The sequence below is a fragment of the Megalops cyprinoides genome, chromosome 22 (genome assembly GCF_013368585.1).
Source record: "Megalops cyprinoides isolate fMegCyp1 chromosome 22, fMegCyp1.pri, whole genome shotgun sequence".
Classification (NCBI taxonomy): domain Eukaryota; kingdom Metazoa; phylum Chordata; class Actinopteri; order Elopiformes; family Megalopidae; genus Megalops; species Megalops cyprinoides.
Genome location: NC_050604.1, coordinates 19,417,110 through 19,440,489, shown reverse-complemented (window position 1 = coordinate 19,440,489; position 23,380 = coordinate 19,417,110). Strand labels below are relative to the sequence as shown.

The 23,380-nt window shown below is 45.1% G+C and overlaps 3 protein-coding genes across 3 annotated transcripts in view; 1 reads left to right on the top strand and 2 right to left on the bottom strand.

The window, feature by feature from the left end:
* Window positions 1–639: 639 nt before the first annotated feature.
* Window positions 640–9,993, bottom strand: LOC118769494 (F-box only protein 10-like). The gene is made up of 12 exons (XM_036516620.1): window positions 9,961–9,993; window positions 7,750–8,349; window positions 6,622–7,458; window positions 5,664–5,813; window positions 5,026–5,162; window positions 4,684–4,754; window positions 4,106–4,258; window positions 3,445–3,561; window positions 3,220–3,369; window positions 2,441–2,748; window positions 2,133–2,323; window positions 640–1,610 (listed from the first exon to the last, which is right to left on the bottom strand). Exons 2-12 carry the CDS (start codon window positions 8,332–8,334, stop codon window positions 1,436–1,438), a joined length of 2,874 nt encoding a protein of 957 aa, XP_036372513.1. The 5' UTR covers window positions 8,335–8,349; window positions 9,961–9,993; the 3' UTR covers window positions 640–1,435.
* Window positions 9,994–11,588: 1,595 nt separating this feature from the next.
* LOC118769886 (mitochondrial import receptor subunit TOM5 homolog) lies at window positions 11,589–14,266 on the bottom strand. Its single transcript, XM_036517272.1, has 2 exons — window positions 14,039–14,266; window positions 11,589–11,814 (listed from the first exon to the last, which is right to left on the bottom strand). The coding sequence occupies exons 1-2, from the start codon at window positions 14,157–14,159 to the stop codon at window positions 11,780–11,782; spliced, it is 156 nt and encodes a 51-aa protein (XP_036373165.1). The 5' UTR covers window positions 14,160–14,266; the 3' UTR covers window positions 11,589–11,779.
* A 1,661-nt stretch (window positions 14,267–15,927) lies between these two features.
* LOC118769493 (FERM and PDZ domain-containing protein 1-like) overlaps window positions 15,928–23,380 on the top strand; it is a 28,424-nt gene continuing 20,971 nt past the window's right edge. Inside the window, exon 1 of the mRNA XM_036516619.1 lies at window positions 15,928–16,057. The gene's annotated coding sequence lies outside the window, so the exon portion shown is untranslated. The remainder of the gene's footprint in view (window positions 16,058–23,380) is intronic.

The following is a 23,380-nucleotide window of genomic DNA, read 5'->3' as shown; positions in this document are numbered from 1 at the left end:
TCTCATTGGCTTAATCGTAGGATCATGATAAAGTATTTCCTTGTGACTAATGACATTTACATAGCTGTGTAAAGCTTTGAGGACAAACAGAAAAGCCTGCATCAAAAAAAGTTTCTTCATAAGTGACACATTTGATTGTAGAATAACTGACAACCTAGAACTCGGAAGATCAACTCATAATGTGTAGATATAGATTTATTTTATGCATATAAAAAACATGTACTCAAAAAATATATAGGCACATTTCAAACAGATATGTTTTGAAAAAGATGGAACAAGAAGGCCACAGGTGTGTTTGATTGAATGTGTGGTTTTAAAGGATCTCCATAAACAGGACATTGACTCTCACATTGCTGGCTGTTTGTCAGAGGCCTGGCGGATCAGGGAACCTGGATGTTGGGTTCAGGCCACCGACCCTGAAGTGACGTCACCAGGGGGTGTCCCTGGGGCCTGCTGTGGCAAGGCCTGCCCCCCCCAGGACAGGCGAGCATACACAAACACGCGTGCCTCTTTACGGGGAGCGTGTTTTCCTGAAGCAGAGGAGTCCTCCGAGGCTCCGGCGCGAGCATCCCAGTCTGACACGTCTGTTTTCGGGCTATTCTCAGGCTGCAGCCCCCCGGGGGGGAGGAGGAACCACCGCCCTCCCCCCTCCCTACAGAGCTTTCATAACCATGCTGAGAGAAAAACATGAGTAATAAGCAAGGGCGCCAATGAAGGGCTGCCAGACAGGGAAGCTATCATAGAGACTGATGAGGGACAGAACTGGCTTCATTTCAGAGTGAGTTTGCATGTCGGGGTTTCTCATCACACTGCTCGTGAGTGCCCTCTAGCCGCCGGCCGGGGAATTGTAATTCGCTAGGCTGTCGTCAGTGAGAGACGTGCCTGTCTTCCTCTCTGCATTTTCTGTTGAACACTGCGCAAGGATTGCGTTCCCCTCACAGCTCTGCTCTTGTGTGTGTACAGTGGTGAGCTTAATACACTATTGGCCAAATGGGATGCAGAATGAACCACAGACATTCAAGACACGACTAGTAACAGGATTCATGTATCCTTTGGTAATGCTGCCAGGTAACCACTTACCTGTGTGCTGCAATGACAGCTTCATAAGTCCCATCAAAATTGTGCACGAAAATGGCAGAACGCCTATCAGTTCACAGTCGTCTTATTTTCACAGAATACGAAGTAGTGCGTTGTGAGGCAGGGTACAGTGAAAGTAAGACATGGACACCTGAGTCCATGAGTCAGAGTCAGTGGGTTTCATGATTTCGGCTGCAGGAAGATCATCATCACAGAGATGGCCATTGATAGACTCGGTTCCAAGGTGTTTGTGTGGTCATAGTGGGCCGGAGTGTGTCCGTGTACAGGGATTGCAGGGTGCTGTTCTGGATCCAGAACATCAGAACATTGTCATGGCGACAGATGCGCCCAGTGGAACTCATAGGATGGAGCAGAGGATGCTGCTGTGGTTATGGCAGCCACTCTCCACCCTGCCGGTGATTCTGCTGGTCATGTGAGCAGATGAGCCAGGCAGGACCGTGCTGGGCGGGCAGTCCAGTTGAGGGCGTGGCAGAGGGTTTTCCAGGGCCCAGTGGGGGTCTGTCTGTCCAGCACTGAGAGGGAGTCAAACAAGTGAGTTTTGATGAGCATTAAAAATCTACTGTAACACAACATATTCCTCATATGAAAATGCCACCAAAGTGACAGAGAGCAAAGAGAAACATGGTACTTCATAGACCCGGTGCCATATTTATGAAAAAAAACCCAAGTACTGCATCTAGCACTTTAGTGTGGCTCATTCAGAGAATAACAGTTTCAAGTTTAAGAGCCTGGCCAACAGTGATTTGTAATGCATTTTACATTTGAAGAGTACTCTTAAGACAATGATATGCTTGGAGTACCCAAGTGGAGACCTGATGATCTACAGATTTTCTTAAAAGGCGTTCATTCAAATGTGCAAGTCCTGTTTCTTTGGGGGAAGAGGGAGGGGGGTGTTTATCACAGTATGTAGATACATTGATAGAACTGGATGATGTGATAATCCAGTGCAAAAGTTTAAATCTGTAGGTCATGTACTACAGTAACCCCATCCCAAGCGGAGCTCCAGACAGCGCACAGAAGATCAGAACACTTGCCTTCTCTTTGAGCAGGCCAACAGGGTGTTGTTAACCAGCAGGCAGGTGCTGTTTGCAGGGTCATGATGAAGCAGCGCCCTGGTGCTACCAGGCCGATCCTGGAACACCATATTCTCCTGCACCTGCCCCTTCGCCTGTCCCAGCACAGCAATGCCACAGCCCTGCACCGCCTGAACACGGTTCCTGAGCACCTGGAACACAGAGAGACAGAACAGGAGACAGCAGAGATGAGAAATGCTGCCCAAAACCGTCACATCCCCCATGTTGGCCCACATCCATACCCATCCCGAACCCCTGCCCCAGCTCACCTTGACATCGGCGTTCTCCATCACCCGGAGCCCGCAGCCACGGTTCCCCACCACGTCGTTCTCCACGATCTGACCGTCGCCGCGGAACCTGACGCCGTGGCTGCCGTTGTCGTAGACGCCATTGCCCCGCAGCTCGGCTCGGCAGCCCGTCTCCACGGTGACCCCGACGCGCCCGTTGCCGGAGACGCAGTTGGCCACCAGGCGAGTCAGCTGACCGCTCTGTACCACAGACACGCCGGTGCCCCTGTTGCTGTGAACGGCGTTTCCCACCACGTTCAGGGCCTCGCTGCTCTTCACATACAGGCCCACTGCAAGAGGAAAGGGACAGAGATTAGAGATGCTGACAGTGGTACAGGAAATACTATTATTATAATGATTGATTACAGTAATGTTATTACTATCAATTACTACTTGTAGTAAGCAATGGGAGAGTGAGGCTTTATGAATGTGGGTGGGGCTGTCATGTTATCATTGACAGTAATTTAAACCAGTTAGAGTATTTTGCTGTGGACATCAGTCTTCTGATTGGCTCAAAACTGACTGACACCACATAGTAGGTCTACCCACTACAGAGATCATTAGGGATCACTCTAGAATCGTTAGTGCTGGTTATTGTACTAGAAAATAGTAATAAATAATGACAAATAACAAAGATCATAAAATTATCATCATCATCATTATCATTCAGAACATGATACTTCACACTCCAGACCACAGACTGACACTTGCAACGCACACACATCTTGTGATCCTGAACCCCCCGCTGCCCCCCCACGCACCCCCATTGTGGCTCATGCAGTTCCCCTCCACCAGCGCCACGCTGATGGGCCGCCGGGAGGAGAGGCGCTCGTCCTCACTCTCCAGGTCGCTCTCCCATGCCAGCAGCTCTCCTTCCTCATTAAAGTTGTCGTTCCCTCCGCCTGCCCCTCCTCCTCCTCCTCCTCCTTCTCCTCCTCCCCCTCCTCCCCCGGCTCTTTGGCCAGACAGGTAGCCGTCCCCGGCACCCTCGGCGTCCTTGCGGCAGAAGACGGCCACGCCGTAGATGCTGTTGTGAGAGATTTGATTCCCTGAGAGCTGAGGGAGGCTGGAGGACATCACCCATATGCCGCAGCCCTTGTTACCTGCAGGGACAAAGAAGCCGAACTGAGGACGAACTCAGCGTGAATCGGTTTAATGTTTCTCAGCTTTGCCGTGACGTTTCCATGGTACTGAAGTGTAGTTGGGAATGTAAACATTCAGTGGCATAACACAAGATGTGTCCTTCTATCCTGACCCTGCTTCTCTACTGGAGCGCACAGACATAAAGACTACACAACTACAGATACCAGCTCATAATGCCTAGCAGCAGGTCCATGCTACTTTGGGGCTGGTGGGCCAGCAAGCTTGCACTTCAGCCAGGCACTCAGCTGCCTGATTCCCCCATTTATGACCTTGACTGAAACAACACAGCTTCTTCCCCTAGTTTAGAGAGCATTGGTAGATTAAAGAGAGCTGGAAAGCCTGCTGGATTAGGGCCCCCTCTGAGCCAAAGCTGAGAGGTCTTGCCCTAAAAGGCAGACTAAGGACCAGTGCCCTCACTGGACACATTGCTTCAGGAAACTCATAATCAGTGGTGTAGTCCTCCATAAACTCCCAGAGAAATACAGGTAGATGAGATGCACTCACAGTAGATATGGTTCCCCTCAATGAGTCCCCGGCCTCTCTCCCCCACCACAACTCCATCAGAGTAGCCGTGGCAGATGAAGTTGTTCCTCAGCACCGGGTCGCCCCCCCTCCTGATGTCAGCACCCCCCCACTGGTTCTCCCAGATCACATTCTCTGTCGGGGAGAGAGGGTGGCATTATGGGTATGTGGTGTTAGCCAACCAGTAGCCTTAAAAAATGTAGAGTGAGGAAATAAACCCCAGGGAAAAGGTTAGGTTGGCCATACTGTATCAGGCATTAAATCAGCCTTATCAGGATCACTGAATCTAAATGCTTAGTGTGTCAAGCCTAACATTTTTCTCAGGGTTCATCTTGAAAAACCACTGCACAAAAAATTATTACAAGCATTAGTTAAGCGTATTTGTTAAGTAAGTGTAAGTGGCCATCTTTCAGAAAATGGCTTTTGATGCCCTCTAAATATTAGTAGTGCTCTTGAAAGCAAATCACAATATCAACCCATGAGAGCAGACATGCTTTGATGCTTTATTTTAGGCCTGAACAGTGAGCTGTATCTTGGCAGGTTCAGGAAATGATGCGTACCCACAATCAGGCCCCGGCCATTCTCATTCACTGCAATGCCTGCGGCCTGGCCCTCGAAGATGTGATTCCCACTGGACAGTACAAATAAAAAAATAATCACAAACAGTACAAATAAAAAAATAGTCATAAAAAAGACATTCCTTTAATGCCACTGTGGACTAAATGAGCATGAGCTGGCAGAAAACAGGAATATGGCTGTACTTACAAAGCTTGGATGTAATGTAAGAGCAAAGCAAACTATTACACAACATGCTCTTGTAATCTGAGGAGAAATGTTTCTAAAAACTAAGCGCTCGAAGGCTGACTAACCCCCCCACACCCCTCCCCCAGCCCCCCACACACCTCACCACTGGGTTCCCATTGTACAGGATGTAGATGCCTGCCTCCTTGTTGCCGTAGATCTGGTTGCTTCGGATGGAACCTTTCCCGTTTCCCAGGACAACAATCCCAGAACGCAGACCGCTGTGTATTCTGTTACACTGCAGAAGGAGAGCGAGCAGGCCAGGAGGAGACAGAAGCCAGAAGTAGGTGACAGTTTCATCAGCTGTAGCGGGAAACATTCCTGCTTTTTTTCCGAAGAACTTATTTTAAAATTCACCGGAAGGCACAGAGTTATTGCCGAACCCCACTTACACGGCGAAGCTTTCTTTTAATACCAAGTTCCTGCTTCAAACTATGAAAACTAATACAAAAAAACACATTCCATTCTTGCCTCTGTGATTAATTATGCAAAACATCTGTTTATACAAGGTTCTCTACTCCTCAGTTCCCCTTCTAAACCTCGAGAAGCAAACCCTGTAGGGCCATCCAAGTCTCCACATGGCTGTCAGACTGACTGATGTGGACCCAAGCATCTATTCATCACAGAACATTCACATGGTGATATACCATCCGTTTCTTCACGGAAGTAGCATAGGAGTGTGGCATAGCTTTAGCGTATATAGAATGAGGAGTGAGGAATATGCACCAGGACACATTACCAGGATGATGGGGTTGGCGCCCTTGCGGATGTCCAGCCCGGCCTCTGCATTGGAGTGGATGTTGTTTTCAGCTATGAGCCCAGCTGCGGAGAGCCGCAGGAAGACACCCGACGCCCGGCAACCGCAAACCTCATTCCGCAGCATGATGATCTAAGACATACAGGAAGGATGAGACTCAGTGAGCCAATCAGAGGCAGAGTGTATACTATATGAATGAGCCACGCAGAGCGTTGCATGTATAGCCACATTAGTCAGATACATCTGCATCGCCAGTTCAATAAGAGTACACACATACCGTGAAAGGTCCACAAAGACACACTAAAGTGCTATCACCTGCACAGCAGCCTGCCTTATCTCTGAAGTGCAGAGTGGCTCTTGCCTGCTGCTGACAAAGAGCAAGCTCTCTCAACCAATTTCAGTCTGACAAAAATCTCTCTACTGAGCCGGGAGATTAACTGCCCACATTCATATTTCAGAGTTCTCCTCTGCTCTAAACTACAGTACATCATATGATCAGTTTATTGATAATGCCTCAATATAATCCCATAAAAAACTAAGTGATTATTAATTAGACTTTATATTTTCGTATTTGAAATGTCACAAATGTACTTCTGCTTCTCTGTCACTGGGCGGACAGATTTTGTTGTGCTCTGTGTCTACACATAGCCAGAGTTTTATTCCCACATCTGTTCAGCATAAAGCAGATGAAGCAAGCTGCTTTGGGAATAGACCAGACAGGAACGACAAGTTCTTCGTCAATGACAGTCCAGCACTGCACAGTCTTCAGAGCAACATATTACGCTGCCTAAGATTGTTATCCCTGGTGTGTTACTGCTATTGATTTGTTTCCTACAAAGCAGCCGTAGTGACACAGATTTCACTCATCGTTGAAGATGTGCTATACAGACTGACACAGTATTCACTGCCATTACAGACAGACTCAGACAGGGGTGGGTACCTTGCCATTTTGGACACAGCGTACTGCATAGGTGAGGCCCCTAAACACGTTGCTCTCCAGCCGGGCCTGGCCGTAGTTACACACCAGCACCCCGCCCTTCCCGTCCCGAAACAGGCAGGAGCGCAGCAGGCAGCCCTGGACCGACCCGGCCAGGATCTGGGCCTCCCTGTCCCGCTGCAGCTCCTCCTGGAGGGTCCGCAGGTCAGGGGGGGCAGCAGGGGTGGTGGAGGAGGTGGAGGAGGAGGGGTATGAGGAGTTAGGGGCCTGCTCCAGGAGGTGAGAGAGGCCATGGTGACTGTGGGAGAGTTTGTACAATGCCGGAGGGAGAGCCTCTTCCCCTTCGTCTCCTTCCTCCTCCGCCTCCTCCTCTTCCTCGCTTAGCTCGCTCTCGCTACAGCTGTCCCCCAGCACGGTGGCCTCCTTGAAGCCTCTTCCTCCGCCCCTGCACTGACCCAGGGTCAGCTCCCCTTCCTTCCTCCACAGCTCCTCCAGAGGGACCCCCACGCCGGCGGGCGGGGCGCTGCGGTATCGGTCCCCTCCGTCCAGCTGAGCAGCGGCGGCAGCAGCGGCTGCTGCGCTGGAGGCCCGGGCCAGGGCGGCGAGGTGTTTGCAAGCCCAGTTACGTTCGGAGGTGGGCGGGCCCTCCACGGTGACAGAGGCCCCGTCGCTTCCCGAAAAGTCACAACTATCCAGCAGGCTGAGGGCCACGCCCTGGAAGTGGGCTCCGCTGGCCGGTCCAAAGGAGCAGAAGCGGGCCTGGCACGTCCCGGGACCCCGCACTTGCAGCTGGCCCCCTTCCAGGTTGCAGTTGTCCAGCTGCACGTGCCCCGATGATGTCTGGGGGGTAAAAAAAGAAAGCAGAGAAATGTGGCAACAGGCCTGACTAGGGCTCTGGCAGACATCTAACAAACGTCTCTGAACACTCCCACAGTATCTCTGGAAGCAGAACAAGGACTGCCTTGCACTGAGCCACGCCGTTACACAAGAGTGACATGAATACAGAAACATCCTCACCCACGTACACACTCATGATTCATTTTATATCAATACACACACACACACACACACACACACGCACACACACACACAAGGAACAGCAAGGCTGGCAGAGGGAGTCCACACACCAACCTTGTAGACCACAGGAGAGAACCAGGCAGGCATGAAGACCAGGTTGCAGAGCCTGGTGGTGGCGCACTGCTGATCGATGCTGACCAGCAGCGTCACCTCCCCCAGCCTCCCTTTCCCCACGATCTCCACAGGCACCTTCAGCGCCACCTCGGCCTGCTCCTCGTACACGCCCGGGTGCAGCACCACCCTGTCGTAGGCCCCCGCCACCGTCAGCGCCCCCCGGAGCGTCTTGTGCTCGCACCCGGCCCCGACGTGCCACACGTGGCGGTCCTTCTTGCGGCGGAACAGGTAGAGGCAGCTGGAGGAGTCGGGCTCGGGCCCGTTGCGGGTCCAGGTGCGGCTGGCCAGGGCGTTCTGCCGCAGGGCCTCCCTCCAGGACGGCGGCTCCAGGTGCGGCCGGTTGGGCCAGTTGGGGTGCCGGCACTCGGGGCAGCCCAGGCAGAGCTGGCGCCAGCGGGTCTTGTCTAGGCTGAGGATGAGCTCGTGCCAGGCTCGACACACCAGGCTGCAGCGGCCCAGGTCCGGCAGGGGCAGGTAGGCCAGGATCACCCGCCACACCTCTACCGGCAGGCTGCCCACCTCCATCACTCCTGTCCCGGCCTGGACACCAATGCCGGCCATGTCGGAGAGCAGCATGAAGGATGCCCGCATTTGGGGAACAAAGACAAGACGTTGAAGTATACAGAAAACAGACAGAGAGAGAACATAGCATAGTGGTAAGGAGCAGGGCTTGTAACAGAAATTGCCAAGTCAATTCCCCACTTGGGAACCGCTGTTGTACCCTTGGGCAATGTACCTAACCGCCTATTGCCTCAGTAAATATCCAGCTCTTATTGATATGCAGGATAACGATATAAAAACTGCAAACTATGTAAGTCGCTCTGGATAAGAGCATCCACTAAATGACAGTAATGTAATGTAATGATTTGTGACCACCGTGTCTTATAACCACAGACTTCACCATGCTTGTGACTATATTACTGAGTCCTTTCTCTGCACTGTGTGCTTAATTACCTCGGTTTCTGACCATGATCAAAGCGATTTGTGACAGCTTGCTTGGTTTCCCAGCACGGAATATGCACCATGAGCTGCCATAATTGTTGTTGTGTGTCTCTGCGGGCTTAACAACCAGGGACCTCCACTGCCTGCACTAGTGGAAACTCCAGCTGTGATGACTGCACCTTCTGACTCCGGGTCAATTTACCAAACACCTAATGAAAATAACAAAGACCAAGGAGACCATTCTCCCATGTGAAGAGGATATTTTGTGCCAAGTATATCTTCTGGCTCCCCTTGTATAATGCTGTGTATAACCATAGGCTCAAATCAAAGTCATATTTTAGCCCTTCTCCAGCATATTTAGTCTATCAGCCTCGGGTGGTGATCTTGCTGGTCAGTTTTGTCATCAGTTAGGTTCTGACAGACCAAGGGAATGTACTACGTTTTTCAGCAAATCTGAAGACTGCACCCGGAGCTCTGAAACGTGTGCCCTGCCACAAATGTCAATGATTAAACACGCATACCTGGAGCGCCATAACGTGGTGGCTCTAACGTTACGGGACTTCCATGGGGGCAACCATCGTCATTTTTATGTTCGAATTCAGTGGCTGAAGGTTTTAATCTTTGCTATTCCCTTCTAACAAAAGGAAAACATGGGCCATCATGTCGTCTATGTCAAAAGTAGCCTACATTTGATTATTCCTTAAAAACATTTCCACAAAACTAATACACCGGCAAAAAGAAAATGTGTTTTTCTGGCTTAAGTAAAGCCATTGTTCAATTACAATGCAAACGTTGCTGTATGCACAGTGGTCGCGTTTTAAATATAAGACACCGTGACGACTGCATTACACAGCAACATGTTAACATTAAAATAAGTATTGCCACACATATGCCCATTTTAGTCACTGGCAGATGGACAGCAAGAATTTAACCCAACATCGGCAGATATTTCAGCAATCAGGCAGGGCGTTATAACGTCGATGAACAATTGGGCGGATTAAACAATGAAAGAGGTCAAATGAAAATAACTTTTGTTCAAAAACCCCTTCAAGAACGTCGTCTTTGGACTTAAACAAGAATAGACCGCTATCTGTGCGCCTCAGAGCCTTCTTACGTTCTGACGTTCTTACTTGAGCGACTGAGTTTACTTCAATACCACAAGCGCTGAATAAGAAGACCCAAAAATACAACCATCAACGCGTATCTTACCTTTGCTGTTTCAGCTCGACGGGGACATGTAGCGCATCGTCGCCCAATTTCCTTCCTTTCCTCGGAATCAAAACAACACCATAACCAGACAGAAACGCGTCAGGGGGGAAAGGCATCAGACGCCGTTTCGGTAGCGCTATCCTTTACGACAAGGCGTGGAAACTGGGGCGTGCTTTGGGGAGTTATGAAGGGGTGGGGGGATTCAAGAAGTTCAACTGTACGAGTAGGCTACTTTTGTCTCGGGAGAAAGCGGTGATCCTCGTTTTGTGTTCTGCTTTGTAAAGTTAGCTTTCTGATCAGTTGTCCAGCCTAAAACTGAATACATCGCTGGTCGGTTCCTATTTCATTGGAGGTGTCTCGACAGATGTGTTTAGCGGTGTTCCCGCAGTCGTTGAAATCCATCGTTACAACAGAAGCACTACTCTAGGCTGCGGCTTTGGTTTAATCTTCCATTGCTTTATAAGCAATAGAATAAATATTTAAACGAATAAACCGAGACGAATACAGCGCGGCTGCACACCGTTGGTATCCTGTACCTTTTTTTGCGTGAGGCTGATAACAATTACGTCAATCCCGCGTATCTCTCCTGATCGAGCCCCTAGCAACTGCAAGCGCCACAAATAATTGAGAAGACAGGATGAAAGGAAAGGAATAAGATAGCACTACACGCCCTGTCAGTCGCACAGATACCGTGACTCCCTCCGAGGATACGAAAGAAGGATGAAATCGTATTTTGGATTGATTTATTTTCCCTTTCCGCCTATTTTTGTTACCGACACGGGCAGCGTCATTTCACTGAAACAGCTGTCCAAGAAATCTGAATAGCAGGTGATTTCACTGGATCCATCCATCTACATTTAATTGTTAATACTCAGTGTATTACAGGGTCGTGCAGATGTCAGGTATGGTTTTGTTGAAGCTTTTTAAATTGTACATTTGCTGACAAATTACTTTAACTTTATGAAGATGAGTAAGAGATACTGCGGGACATATTTTTGGATGGCAAGTTACAGACGGGCAGGAGACCCCTTGCCTATAGCACAAAGAGTTAAGCCCCTTTGAGGTTTCCGATGGACATAACCACAATGACCTGACTGATTACACGTTTACGTTTGTACCATCTAACCTGGTTTCAGAATTTTTTAAAGACAGCTATACAATAAACAGCCAGGCTTGGATGATTTGCCTTCTTCCTTTTTCTCCTTATTAATTTTTCTGCCGTATTACGTTATCACAAATACTCCAGGGCCGCAATATCACCATTAGTTTCTCCTTATATTCAGATAATGGCAATATCTGTTCATTGTAGCCAACTGCAAATCACTTTACATCTGTAGTAGAAAATAGCTGTGTAATGTAATGTGAAATAAATGTCATCTTGGTAATGTTGTCCTGTTGCCCAGGTGACAAAACTGAGGGCGAGTAACAACTTGAACGTTTTTACACTGCTTTAGAAAAATAATATTTTCATTTCAATCTCAGAGATTCATCATCATTTGCTTCTTTAATCTGTGATACGCATTCTGTGACACTCTGTTGATTTATGTTCCCAATTTCACTTGCCATGGTAGCTGACACCGGACTTGTAGAGTCAGGATTTGTAACAAGGAATAACACAAACCCCAAAATACATTCATTAGCTTGTTTAATTGAATACAACAAAGGCAAAACTGATTAATCACATCACACACAACACTGGCATTGGCTCTTCTCTTCAGCTCCTTTCCTGGCGTGTCTTCTGAAACAGTGATTTTTCTGAAATCTCCAGTCTCTGATCCTCAATGTCTCCGGGAATTGGAGGGCAGGGGTGGTGCCCAGGTCATATGCTGTCCAACTTCTTTAGGACGTAGGGTGCTGCAAGGATAAGTGGAAGCTGTTAGGGTCACCCGAATTAATCTAATCCATGCAGACAGACAACGGAATTAGTGGTGCTTTTAATTACAGTGAAACCAATATACATCTATTACCAATCTTGGATAGCAGTTTCTACAGAGGTGGTCAAGTCCAGGGCTAATACATTTCATTCAATGTTAAGGTGCAAGTGAGTAACTGATTATACACAAGACATGCTCTCCTGATCGGTGTAAATTAGCAGTATTATGGTACTAAATCTGTCAAAAAAAGGGTACAGGCCACTAGAATTTCATAGCAGGATGGGCACATATGTCAATATCAATATCAATAACATATGTTAGTATGTCCATGGCTGTTACTGATAGGCAAGTATTCATTCATGAAAACAAGTTGCCATTTACTGAATCTATATCTATTTTTTTCCCCAAAAAGTCCAAAAAGGACAGTATGTGGGTAAGACATCATGTGATTAAAACTGGACTTGAAACAGTTGGGTTCACACAATCAGAACCATTATTTTGCTGTTCAGCACTTCAGCCATCTCTACCTGAAGGGCTTCAGTGAACTTCAAGTAGTTGGATGTTATAGTTTAAAAATAATGTCTATGTATGTGTGTATACACACATATACAAACAGAGGCTGCTCATCAAACTCCATCAAAGTACCTTCCTTACTTCTTCTCCCTCAGCAACCCCCCCCCTCTCAAACACCACCATCTAGCTCTGAAGACATTACCAGGACTTGCTTCTTTTTAAAAAAGAACTTTCTTACATGAATGTTCATGAATAACTCAGATGTTATCCATCTTATAGTCATGCACTGGTCCTGTATGGTTTATCTTGGCATTTAAGTCTGCATTTCGTGGTCTCTGTTAATATTTATCTGGATCTTTACTTATTACTGAACTATGCTAAACATGTCAATCATTCTCCTATTTAACACTGGAGCATACTATCTGTTTAATTCAAAACACACAGGTTTTCCGCTAGATGGATTAAATAGCCTAAACCTGAATTAACTATGCAGGGGTCCAGACCATTATTTTATTTTAATAACAGCTTTTGATAATATTATTTTAATAATAACACTGTGCTTGCAAATACTAGTTGTCAAAAGCTGTTTAATTCAGTCAGTTTTGGTAAGGATCCCATTTTACAGCCTGTAAACTTGGCATCTATATCCAAAAAAAGGCACCAGGTTATGTCTTTTTGGTCTACTGTTACCTGAAAATACTGTTACCTATAAAATCTACACAGATATATAGGTGAGCGTCTCACCTTTCAAAAATACCTGCCCTGTCTGTCTTCATATATTAGTACACAACAGACACACAGCTTGGTAGCTAGGACTCTGTTCAAATGATGTCTTGCAGTTGTTGGTCCACTATGTATTTTGTGTCCTGCGTGTGGCCCTAGTTGGACTACATTTGATATGAACAGAGAAATGAGGCTTAACAATATAAAAACATAGCGTTTAAGTTTCCTCTCATGGCACTGGCCAGGCTACAGCAACTTTTCTCCATTGTAAAAGTACAGTGCATTTTTAACAAGCACTCTTTCCCACAGCAATTTATAAAAATTGCATTTCATCCACGTATACAGCTGAACATTTACTGAGGCAACCAGATTTTAAAAATCGTGTCTAGGGGTACACAACAGTGCCCAGTGTGGGAATCGAACCGTCATGCTTTGTGCTAACAGCCATGCTCCTTATCACATCGTACCGCTGACCAATACATAACACTGGTGTATTTTTTTATTAGTAGTTCTGGTTCTTACGGTTAACAGACTATACATTTCATCTCGCTGGGAATCACAACTGGCCGGTTTATGTCAAGATCGAGTCACTACACGTCCAGATAACTAGCCAGGTATATAAACAGCTCTGATCCCTACGTTACGCGATGGACCAAAAAGACGAAACACTATTCAGAAACGAGCCTTTTAGTTAGTTGCTAAATAGCTGCTATCGATCCAGTTACCTTGCTACGTTAAAGCAATAGTTAGACAACTACAGTACAGGAGACACGTGAACAACAGCTAACTGGTGGGTCAATGACAAAGGCCGTGAATGAGTTCATTAAAAAAATCAGTTTACATCATCTCCATCGTCTTCATTATTAAATAGTGATACAAAGGCTGCGAACGCGAGAAACAGATGCAGTGACAGTCAGGATAAGCTTTACTGTTAACGCTGCCATCTACCAACCAGCCAGGATACCTACTGACTCTGAGAAGGGCAACATAAATAAGAAAGTTCCGCAATGATGACATCACGTCTTCTCGCATCTTCCTCTTCATTTCCTCTGGGTCCATTTTGGGCCCCAGCCCGTCTATCTTTAACATTGCTGAAGCAGCTGTATGCGTGGATTTTCACTAAACAGAACTGTGCCCCGTCTGTCAGTCGGATTTTCTTCAAGCAGCGTGTTAGCCTCTTAGCGTTTGACCTTTCTTCCTCGACATCGGAAGTGAAAGACGTTGGCCTGTACGGCGTCTCAAGAGGCACATGCTTCACGCACAGAAACAATGCGAAGTAAGAATTGGCGCTCAGCTCTCAGAATTCATACCATCCACAAGGGGCCCTGTAGCACACATTTGGATCATCCGTTTACTTGCAATATATACACATAAGACCGTGGTAAAGGTGTATTGATTGATTGGTGAATTGATTGGTTGATTGACTTGAAGGTATTATACTTATACCTTGATGATAACCTTAATCCTGTCTTATTCCACGTGGATAAATCAGGCTGCATTATGCAACCCTGGCTTCAAGACCAAATTTGGCTACTAAAGCATTTTCAGTGGATATCATTGCAAGAATAAGTGCATGAAATGAATGAATATCCGGGGTTGAAACTACTATATGTTTTCCAGCCTCAGATAAACGTCCTGCCTGTTTTGATGTCTGTGAAATGCAGTAGCCCTAAGCAAACATATCATGCGTGGTATGGAAAACATTTTTAAAAATCAAAAGAGCTGGGTTAACTCTAGGTATGAGTAGTTAATGCTTTGTTCCCCACAGTCAGAGAATAGGGACACTTGTCATTATTTAACTGGTATCAGGTTTGGCGTTGTGGCATGTTTGCCAACACACTCACCTATTTTGAGGCACAGATTTTTCTTTTTAAATCTGTTTTAAATCATACATCTCAGCAAAAATGTTTTCTGAGTTGTAAACAATCTGTTGAAAGCTTGAAACCCCAATCCAATTAGACTCAATAAAGGCTGTTTCCCACCAGACCACCTCCAGAGCTTTTGTGCAGACAGTGTGCACTTTTCAGGTGAGGTGATTGTATGACAACGTGGCCCCTGGTAGATGCTCATTAATGTGTGAGAATTCTGTCATGATGTTGCTTGCATCAGTCATGTAGGATACATATAAGCAATGGGACATAGACACTGGTACTAAGCCCCCAGAAGGTGATTTAGTAGCGTGATGAAAAAAGAAAACGTTTCATTCTGGCCATTTTGGTCAGGTCACAGTCAATGAGTTAACAAAGGCCAAATCTTCCTTGGCTTATCAAATATAATTGCATTTAAGTTTTCTTTTTCCATATTAAGATTACAGAGACTGTTTATTATTATTATTATTATTATTATTTTTTTAAAAAAAATTACAATTATGAGAGGATAATGGAACAAGACCCACTGGGTCATCTTTTTCCCCAGTCGTAAACTGGTGGTTGAAATCACAACGGAGAAAGTTGGTTTGGTACCCATGACAAAATATACGTCACGTTACCTGAGCGTATCAGCAGGTGGCGACAGTTGCCTGTCCCTCTATTTGCCTACCCTCTCGGTGTTGCTTCGCGAATAATGTTTGTCATGTATTAGTTTATTTCTGTAGTCGTCTCCTTTGTTTTGGAATTACATATTTATGATGTTTGCTGTTGCAACAAGGATGTTTTGTATTGCAAGAATGCCTATTTTATTTTGTTCTGATACAATGAATCTAATAAAGAGTGAGGGAGTGAGAGAGAGGGAGTTGGAGAGGGAGATGGAAAGAGAGAGAGGCAGAGAGAGAGAGAGAGAGAGAGAGAGCGACCAATGAGTCCGTCAAAGAGGGAGGGGAGGGCGAGACTGGCTGAGCTTAGTCGAGATTAGAGCCGCTAAAGAGGAACATTTTACTGACAACACCCTTGGACTAGGGATACCTTGAGATTTACTAAGAACATCTCTTTTTTCTTGCACCGTTACACTTGTTGGACTGCGAATCTTAACAGCTTCCCCCAGTAGATAAGGTGAGTTAGTTTTGCGTTTTTGCAGTTACTAATTTCAATCGAACTTTGCTCTACATGGGCAGTAAGGTGCGACAGTGCACCTTCCATCAAAGTGACAGTTTAGAGTGGAGTAACGTCTCTGACATTTTTTTTTTTTCGTCTTGAGGATTGTTTTGATATCGCGAGCGATCCATCCAAGATCCCAGCTGAGGACAGATATTTAGAGTGCAATAAGATCTTTTCTCCGTTACACAGGAGGGCAGAATGACTATTCCCTTTGATTATTTATGGTCCTTATTTTGTCAATAGTGTCGGCTGGAGTAATGCTGAGGAGTGATACTGGAGTCTTAACGAATAAGTAACTGTATTATGTGCAGAAAATTGATAGTAACATTTAATTTAATTTTTTTTGCCTCATAATATTTAAAACCTTTATAACGGGTTTAATCTTGTACTAAAATAAATTAATGGCGCAGTGTAAGCGTCACTAGAAGAATAAGCCTTGTTATCACTTCTGTGTATTATTGCTTATTTATTAGTTTGTTTTTTTTAACCAACAGAAACACATAAACGCTCTCCCCACCAAGCGAATACAGTGCACATATGGCAAGACAGTAAGACAGATTGAAATGCATACATATAAAAAACAATTTGTCAACACATGGTAATACTTTGAGTTCTTCATCATCGCCTGGTAATATTGTAGTAAATAGCTACATGCGTTTCTCCTATGACACAATACGTAGTAATGTGTCATAGGTGCAGCATCCTTAGTAAATTGTGCACCTCGGACCACGTGACTCAGGGTCGGCTAAATTCGCTGCATCACGTGTGTTGACTTAAATATTTCAAGCGACCGTGTCCGGGCCATGTTCATTCATACTGTGGAGAACATCTAGCCTTCTACATGGAAATAACATAAGTTAACGTTAGCCAGGTTTCTGCAAAGATTTACTACAGAATTTACTACAGAACCTAAACCACAGAATTGTTTGTCATCTCTGCCTCAAACATATTGCACTGTTATATGTTATTCTCAATGTAGACTCTTTCAGCTGTTCGGTATGCACAAATTTTTTATTATTTTTGAAAATGTAACACTTCCAGAACAATTACATAATACTGTTCCAGTACTGATTACATTAATGGGTATGCATCAATGCATTTGTGAAGATGGTAAAAAGCAAGATATAATGTAATAATCACATTCGATCACAAGCCTTTTTGTCGCTAATCAGAGTGCATACAGCGCACACACACACACACACACACACACACACACACACACACACACACGTCAACACAAACAATGGGAAAGGCATGGTCCTTGCGGGTGAGTGCTGTTGGGTGCTATAAAGTGGCTATAAAGTGATGTGTGGGGCTTTTTGGTAACCACTCCATCCGCACCAAGAGGTCAGCAGAAAAACAGTAAGCATTTACTGGCACTTGGGGGGGATGGCATTATGCTGCACTGGTCTCTGCCGCTTCCAGCAGACGTTTAGTGAGGTCTGCACACAAAGAGCACTCTGGACATTAACCCCACATTGCTTGGGAAAAATCTGAACTTCGAGTGCCTACGCTAATTGCTCATCACAAAGATGCTGCTAATGGGAGCCATTTTGCTTGATTATGTTACTGGAAAAACCTCTTCCAGGACTGGGTTATGTTGTCCTCCAGCGGTGCAATTTCTATTTCCTTTCAATCAAACACAGTTTAGTCCTTCCTGGTTTGTTCTTTACAACTCACAGCATGGGCGGGGGTAGTAATCTCAGATTCAACAATGAAAAACACATGCCTCATGTTGACGACAGCACTGGTGTTCTAGGACTCTGAATACCAAGCATCCTTATCATTCTTATCATTTTTGATTATTAAAAAGAGATCCATGCCCGCTTTGATAGGCTGCTGTGTAATATTTGCAATTGTCCAGTGGTTTACCATTAAGATAAGCTTTGAAAGTCTGACAATAGCAGGATGTTGATCAAGAAAAACCAAACAAAAAGACTGCTGATGTTTCAGTCTGGATCCTGGTCCTGACACTTTGATATGCGAGGGGCAGTAAATATGTTGGAAGATGTTTGATTCTCTATATCATCAAAATTTAAGATACAGTATCAGTTTATTTTTTCATAAGAATGTCTCTGCTCATTGAGACACACTTCATCATCCTAGTGAATGTAAAATGTATGATGTATTTGTGCATGGCAGCCTTCTTTCCATTGATACAGGTTTTGCAAGTGGACTTAGTGACGAATATCTGTATGCTGTTTCTAGAACATATATCTAACTTTCTTGGTTACTCAGTCATCATGGTTTGTACTTACCAAAGCACCTTTTGACCACCCAGACTTTGCTTGCTGCAAAATAGGTGACAGATCTTTTTTGCCTTGGTTTATTCAATCCCCATACACCAGAACAATTACCTAAGAGACGTGGCTAGCAAACTGCCCTGACCTGGCCATGTCAGCAGGAGGCACATGCCTCTATTGAGGGAACCTGTGAATGGGAATCCATGTTGGCCTTTGACTGAGAAACAGCCCTGTGATGTTACTGTGTAAGTTTAGTGTGCAAATCATACATGAATGTGAACAATTTTTGTATTTGGCAGTTCTAGCACAATGATATCAGTGACGTTGTTACGGTTTGTACGCTCCCTCCACAGGGAAGGTTGTGCAAAACCAGGAATCACTCCTGTTGCCAGACACACTGGTTGGACACCTGAAAGCTGGAGGGTTGGACTCCTGTACTGATCAAGCACCGAATGCCCCCTTGCTCCCATAAGGGAGGGAGCAGGGGTGGAGCATCATGGGGCACCCTGCCAGCTCTCAGCTGTAGCCTCTGAAACTCCACCACTCTTTCTGTGTCAGCTGGCTGCGGTTTCCGTCTGACCTCTCTGTTAGCCGTGCTGGAAGATGCAGACCTAATTGAATTCACTGTCTATTCACACTTAGGTTCACATGGACTCAAGTCACTCAACACATGTATCACTGTCATTGCAGTTCCAAGGATATAAGGGAAAAAGCTTTACTTTTATGATAGTAATAAAATTGGTTATGATACAGAATAACCATGCAACATTATGTGGTCCACCCTCCGGTATGTTTTTGGTGGGAGCTTAAACTGTTTCTCTGATCATAAACAAGTGGAATCTCTAGCTTTGTTTCTGTTTTGCTTCTCCAGATGGTGCTCACAGAGTGTGTTGTGGCCCGTGGACCATATTGTAGGGATGCGTCTCTGGAGATGACTACATAGCCGTGTGAGGCGGGAGAAGAGTAGAATAGCAGACAGGACTGCTCATCATTATTAATTTATGTTGTTATTTTTAGGAAGGCATTACATATTTCATGTAGCGTCTTTGTCAGGGAACCTAAAATATCCACACTTAGATGTTTCCCTTTTCTTTGTGTGCTCCAGATCCTTTCTGTTGAATTTAGGCATTCCATTGTATTGCTTTATTCTCCCATCAAACTGAGCTATGTTTTTGGCTGAAAAGTTCTAAATTGCATGGTAAAATGTCTGGCATTTTTAATTTCTAAATTGCCCCGATGTTTAATCCTACATTTATAATATAATCAAAATACAATAGTTTGCCGGAAAGAAAGAACAGCCCGGATTCAGTCTTCATTATGTTAAATGCAGGGGACGGGCAGGACTAGCAGTGAAAAGGAACAGAATTAATTACATTTGGGAAGCAGTGCTGCGGGGAGCCGAGGCGTTTTGCGAGGAAGGAAGGAACAGACGGAGAGGTGAACATCCCTGCCTGAGGGCTCTGTCGGAGGGAGGGATCTCTCGATTATCAGACCGGAACGATGATTCCACCAATGCTAGCAAGCGCTCGTTTGACTGCAGTGAGAAGACCACATCCTTCTCAAGGGCTGACCGTTCGGTTATCTACACTGGTCTATGTTTTGAGTTTATGCTTGATTTTTTTTTTTTTTTAATCATGATTGTTTCTTTGTCACGGTATGAACAGAATGTTCAGTGTTCAGTTTAAATTATTGTGGAATATGAATTATCTTCAGAGCAGAAAAAAATGATTTCACAAACAGCAGCAGATGCTGACTTGATTTTAATGCTAACTTGATCTCAGAAGAAGACTAGATCATTTTTGATGTAATTAAGCAATGTAACTTTGGGCTAACGATTGAGAGATCATTGGTATTCCTATTTGTGTTGAGCTTTGCGCTTGATTTAAAAAAATCAAAATCATTATCGTTGCTTTAGCTCAGCTTGAGCTGAATGTTCACTCTTTAGTCTGATTTTTTGTGTCAGTCGAAAATAAAGGGGAATCATTTTTTGCAGGACCATAATAAGAATAACTGACCATAGTATCCCTGCTCCTTCCTCCTTTCATGTTCTCGTAGTATGACACCCTCAGTCCCGGTGGTCAGTTATGAAACATTCCTTGTTGTATTGATTCCTGGTGTGATTATCATTGTGTGGCGAATTGGTGGGTCTCTACTGCAGATCCATGTAGGAGTTCGTTGCATTTCCTGATGTACTGATGTTTCACATGTGATTGACAATTATATTAATTGCATTACCTGCAGATGAAATGAAATTGTTGCTCTGGAGGGTTTCCACTGCATACGTGATGGAGATGATGGATCATAGTAATGCCTTTTTCCTTATTATTTTGCAATTCGATTAGAGGAAGAAGTTTCAGGCGTATTTCCCACATCTATCATAGTGTAGTGTGTCATTAATGCTCTATCAATTTCAACCTGCTGTCCATCTTTGTATGTTTGATCCCAGAGTGTCATCAAGGCAATTATTTTAACATTAATTTTGTGGAACCACAGCTTTGAATGTCAGCAGTCTATTACCTGCTCTGTTCAGCTGGTGAGACATCTGCATCCGCCCTAACAAGTGAAAGAAATCATAGGGGTGTGGGCCAGGTGTAATGAGAGGTTGAGGAGGGTCATATCAGGGGGGGGTTGAAACTATGGTATATGTTTTGATCCTGTGGTGTAGTTTGAGCATGAGTTCTTGTGAAATTGTATCCAATACTTGTTGGATATTTCTGTCCTTTCAGGTCTTTTTTTGCAATATTGAGGGCAGCCCCTGTTTTTTCTGTGCTTTTTTACGAGTAAATTGTTGTAAGTTGTTTCTATTGTGGAAGATTACTGAATGCAAATACAGGTCAGATGCAAAGCAAATTTCTGCACGCAACAGACAATAAAGAAATCTAATCTAATCCGATTTAAAATGATTCAGAGTCATATGAAAAGCTGTCCATTTCAAAATCAGAGAACATAATTATATGTAATGCACCATGTATAATGTAATGTGTCTGTCTGAAAGTCTGATAAGACCTTGTTATTTGTTATATTAAATGAAGTTAACTTGGACTGAAGTGTAAACCAGAGTTCAAATATGTGTGTTGCCTAGTATGAAGAACAGAGTGTGTTTCTGCTGTATACAGTAATATATGGGCGCTATATATGTGACTGCTTTTATCATTTGAGTGTTCTGATACCACGGACACCTTTTCCTACCCATAAACTGCAGGATGAATGGGTACCCACCTGTCTGTTAAAAATGACAAACCTGAGCTCCACGGTGTGAGTACAACTGAGTCACTGAGCTTAACTGGTTCACAGCTGAAACGTTTATCCAGGACAGCTCCTTTGACAATGAATAATAGGAAAAAACAAACCAAACTCAATCTGGGAAGAAGTGATGGGAATTTGCAACACTTCAGACAGAGGCAGGGCTTGTTCGTGTCTTTATTTGATCAACGCAGCCTCAATTAACCTAACAAGGCAATCAGGCCAGCCTCCTCTGCGCTGTGTTAGTTGTTAGATGCTGACCATTTCCTGAACCATGGTGTACTGGCCGGGTCCAGGAGCTAATTGGATTGGATCCTGCACATGTTGTCCTGCATTCAGAGCAGGGACAAGGGCCCCAGTGCCAGTGTCTCTACCCAGAGGAGAGAAAGGGAGAAAGGAAGAGATTATATGGTTAGCTGCTCTGACATAGTTATCCTACCATCTACCGTGGTTATCCTACCTGCTTGCTTATCTTAACTTGCAAAGCGTGTTCAAATAACAGGGTCTGTGATGGCAGATTTGATGGTTATAGTCGGTGGTTTTTCAGTTTATGTCTTTAAACTTTCTCCATGCAGTTATTGTATGTTTTGCTGACATTACAAGTTGCCTGAATAGCACTAAAGCATCATTAATTAGATGTAAAAACATTCACAGGTACACGTATGACTCAGCCTCAATGTAGTGTCTCATTGCAAATGTATGTAGTGCGCATCGGAGTGTGGGTTCCACAGGACAGAGTTTGTTTGGTACTGTAATTTTCATCTTTCACCTTTTTCTGTTACCTCTCAAGACTGGCATGCTCTATATCCTTTTGCCTCTTTCATCCTTTCTGCCTCTAACCTTCTGTGAGTTAGGCGGCTGAAGCGGCTTTAGTGATTCGCTGGATGACAAACATGCACAAGAGGTGAACGGCTTGTCTTTTAAGAGCGCGGAAAGAATTGGTCATCTCTCCCTCACCTCTCCTCTCTGTCTCCGTCCCTCTCACTCTCTCTGTTTCTGCCTGTCTCAGACGCACAGACTCTATCTCTCTCTCCCTGACTCATTGTGTTTCTTTTTCTTTTGTCCATGCTGCCTTTCCCCTCACAGTTCTCTTCAGACTCCCTCTCCATCTCTCCATCTCTCTGTTTTCTCCCTCTCCTCCTCCCTCCCTCTTGCCCCCCCGCATCCTGCTCTTTCTCTCCCCCTGCTCACTCCCTTCCTCATTCCCTCCCTCCCTCTCGGATCCCGGCGCTGGCACGGATATCAGGAAGTACTTGGAGGGGAGGCTGCATTATCTGAATGCATTATTGATTGGCCCTGCTCTCTGTGGGTTAGGCCTGCCTGCACTGGCTGCCACTGTGTCTGGGCATAGGGGAGGAGAGACAGGGCTTGACGAATGGGTCCCTGAATGCCATAGAGCACTAGGGGACGTGACACAGAGGACACCCTGATCGGGTCACCCCGAGTCGCTTTGTCCGTCGTCGACCAGAAGTCCCTGGTGATCTGCATTTTGTGTTATGTATGGAAAAGGCCTGCAACTTTACTATGACCTTGGATTCAGTAAAAGGGAGGTCTGCCGTTTCCGGCGAGAATAGTCTTTTTATCCTCAATGAGTGGAATTCCCTTGTGCCAGAGTACTGACCTCAGTGAAAAATCCCATGATCAGATAGGTTTTCAGTCAGTTTATAACACGCATGAAGCCACTATACCAAGTGTCTTGCAACGGATCATCTTTAAAACACAAATGATTAATGTCCTCAGTCCTCTGTGCTGTGATGTAGCATGCTGTTCTGTGCTGTGTTGTGTTTTATAG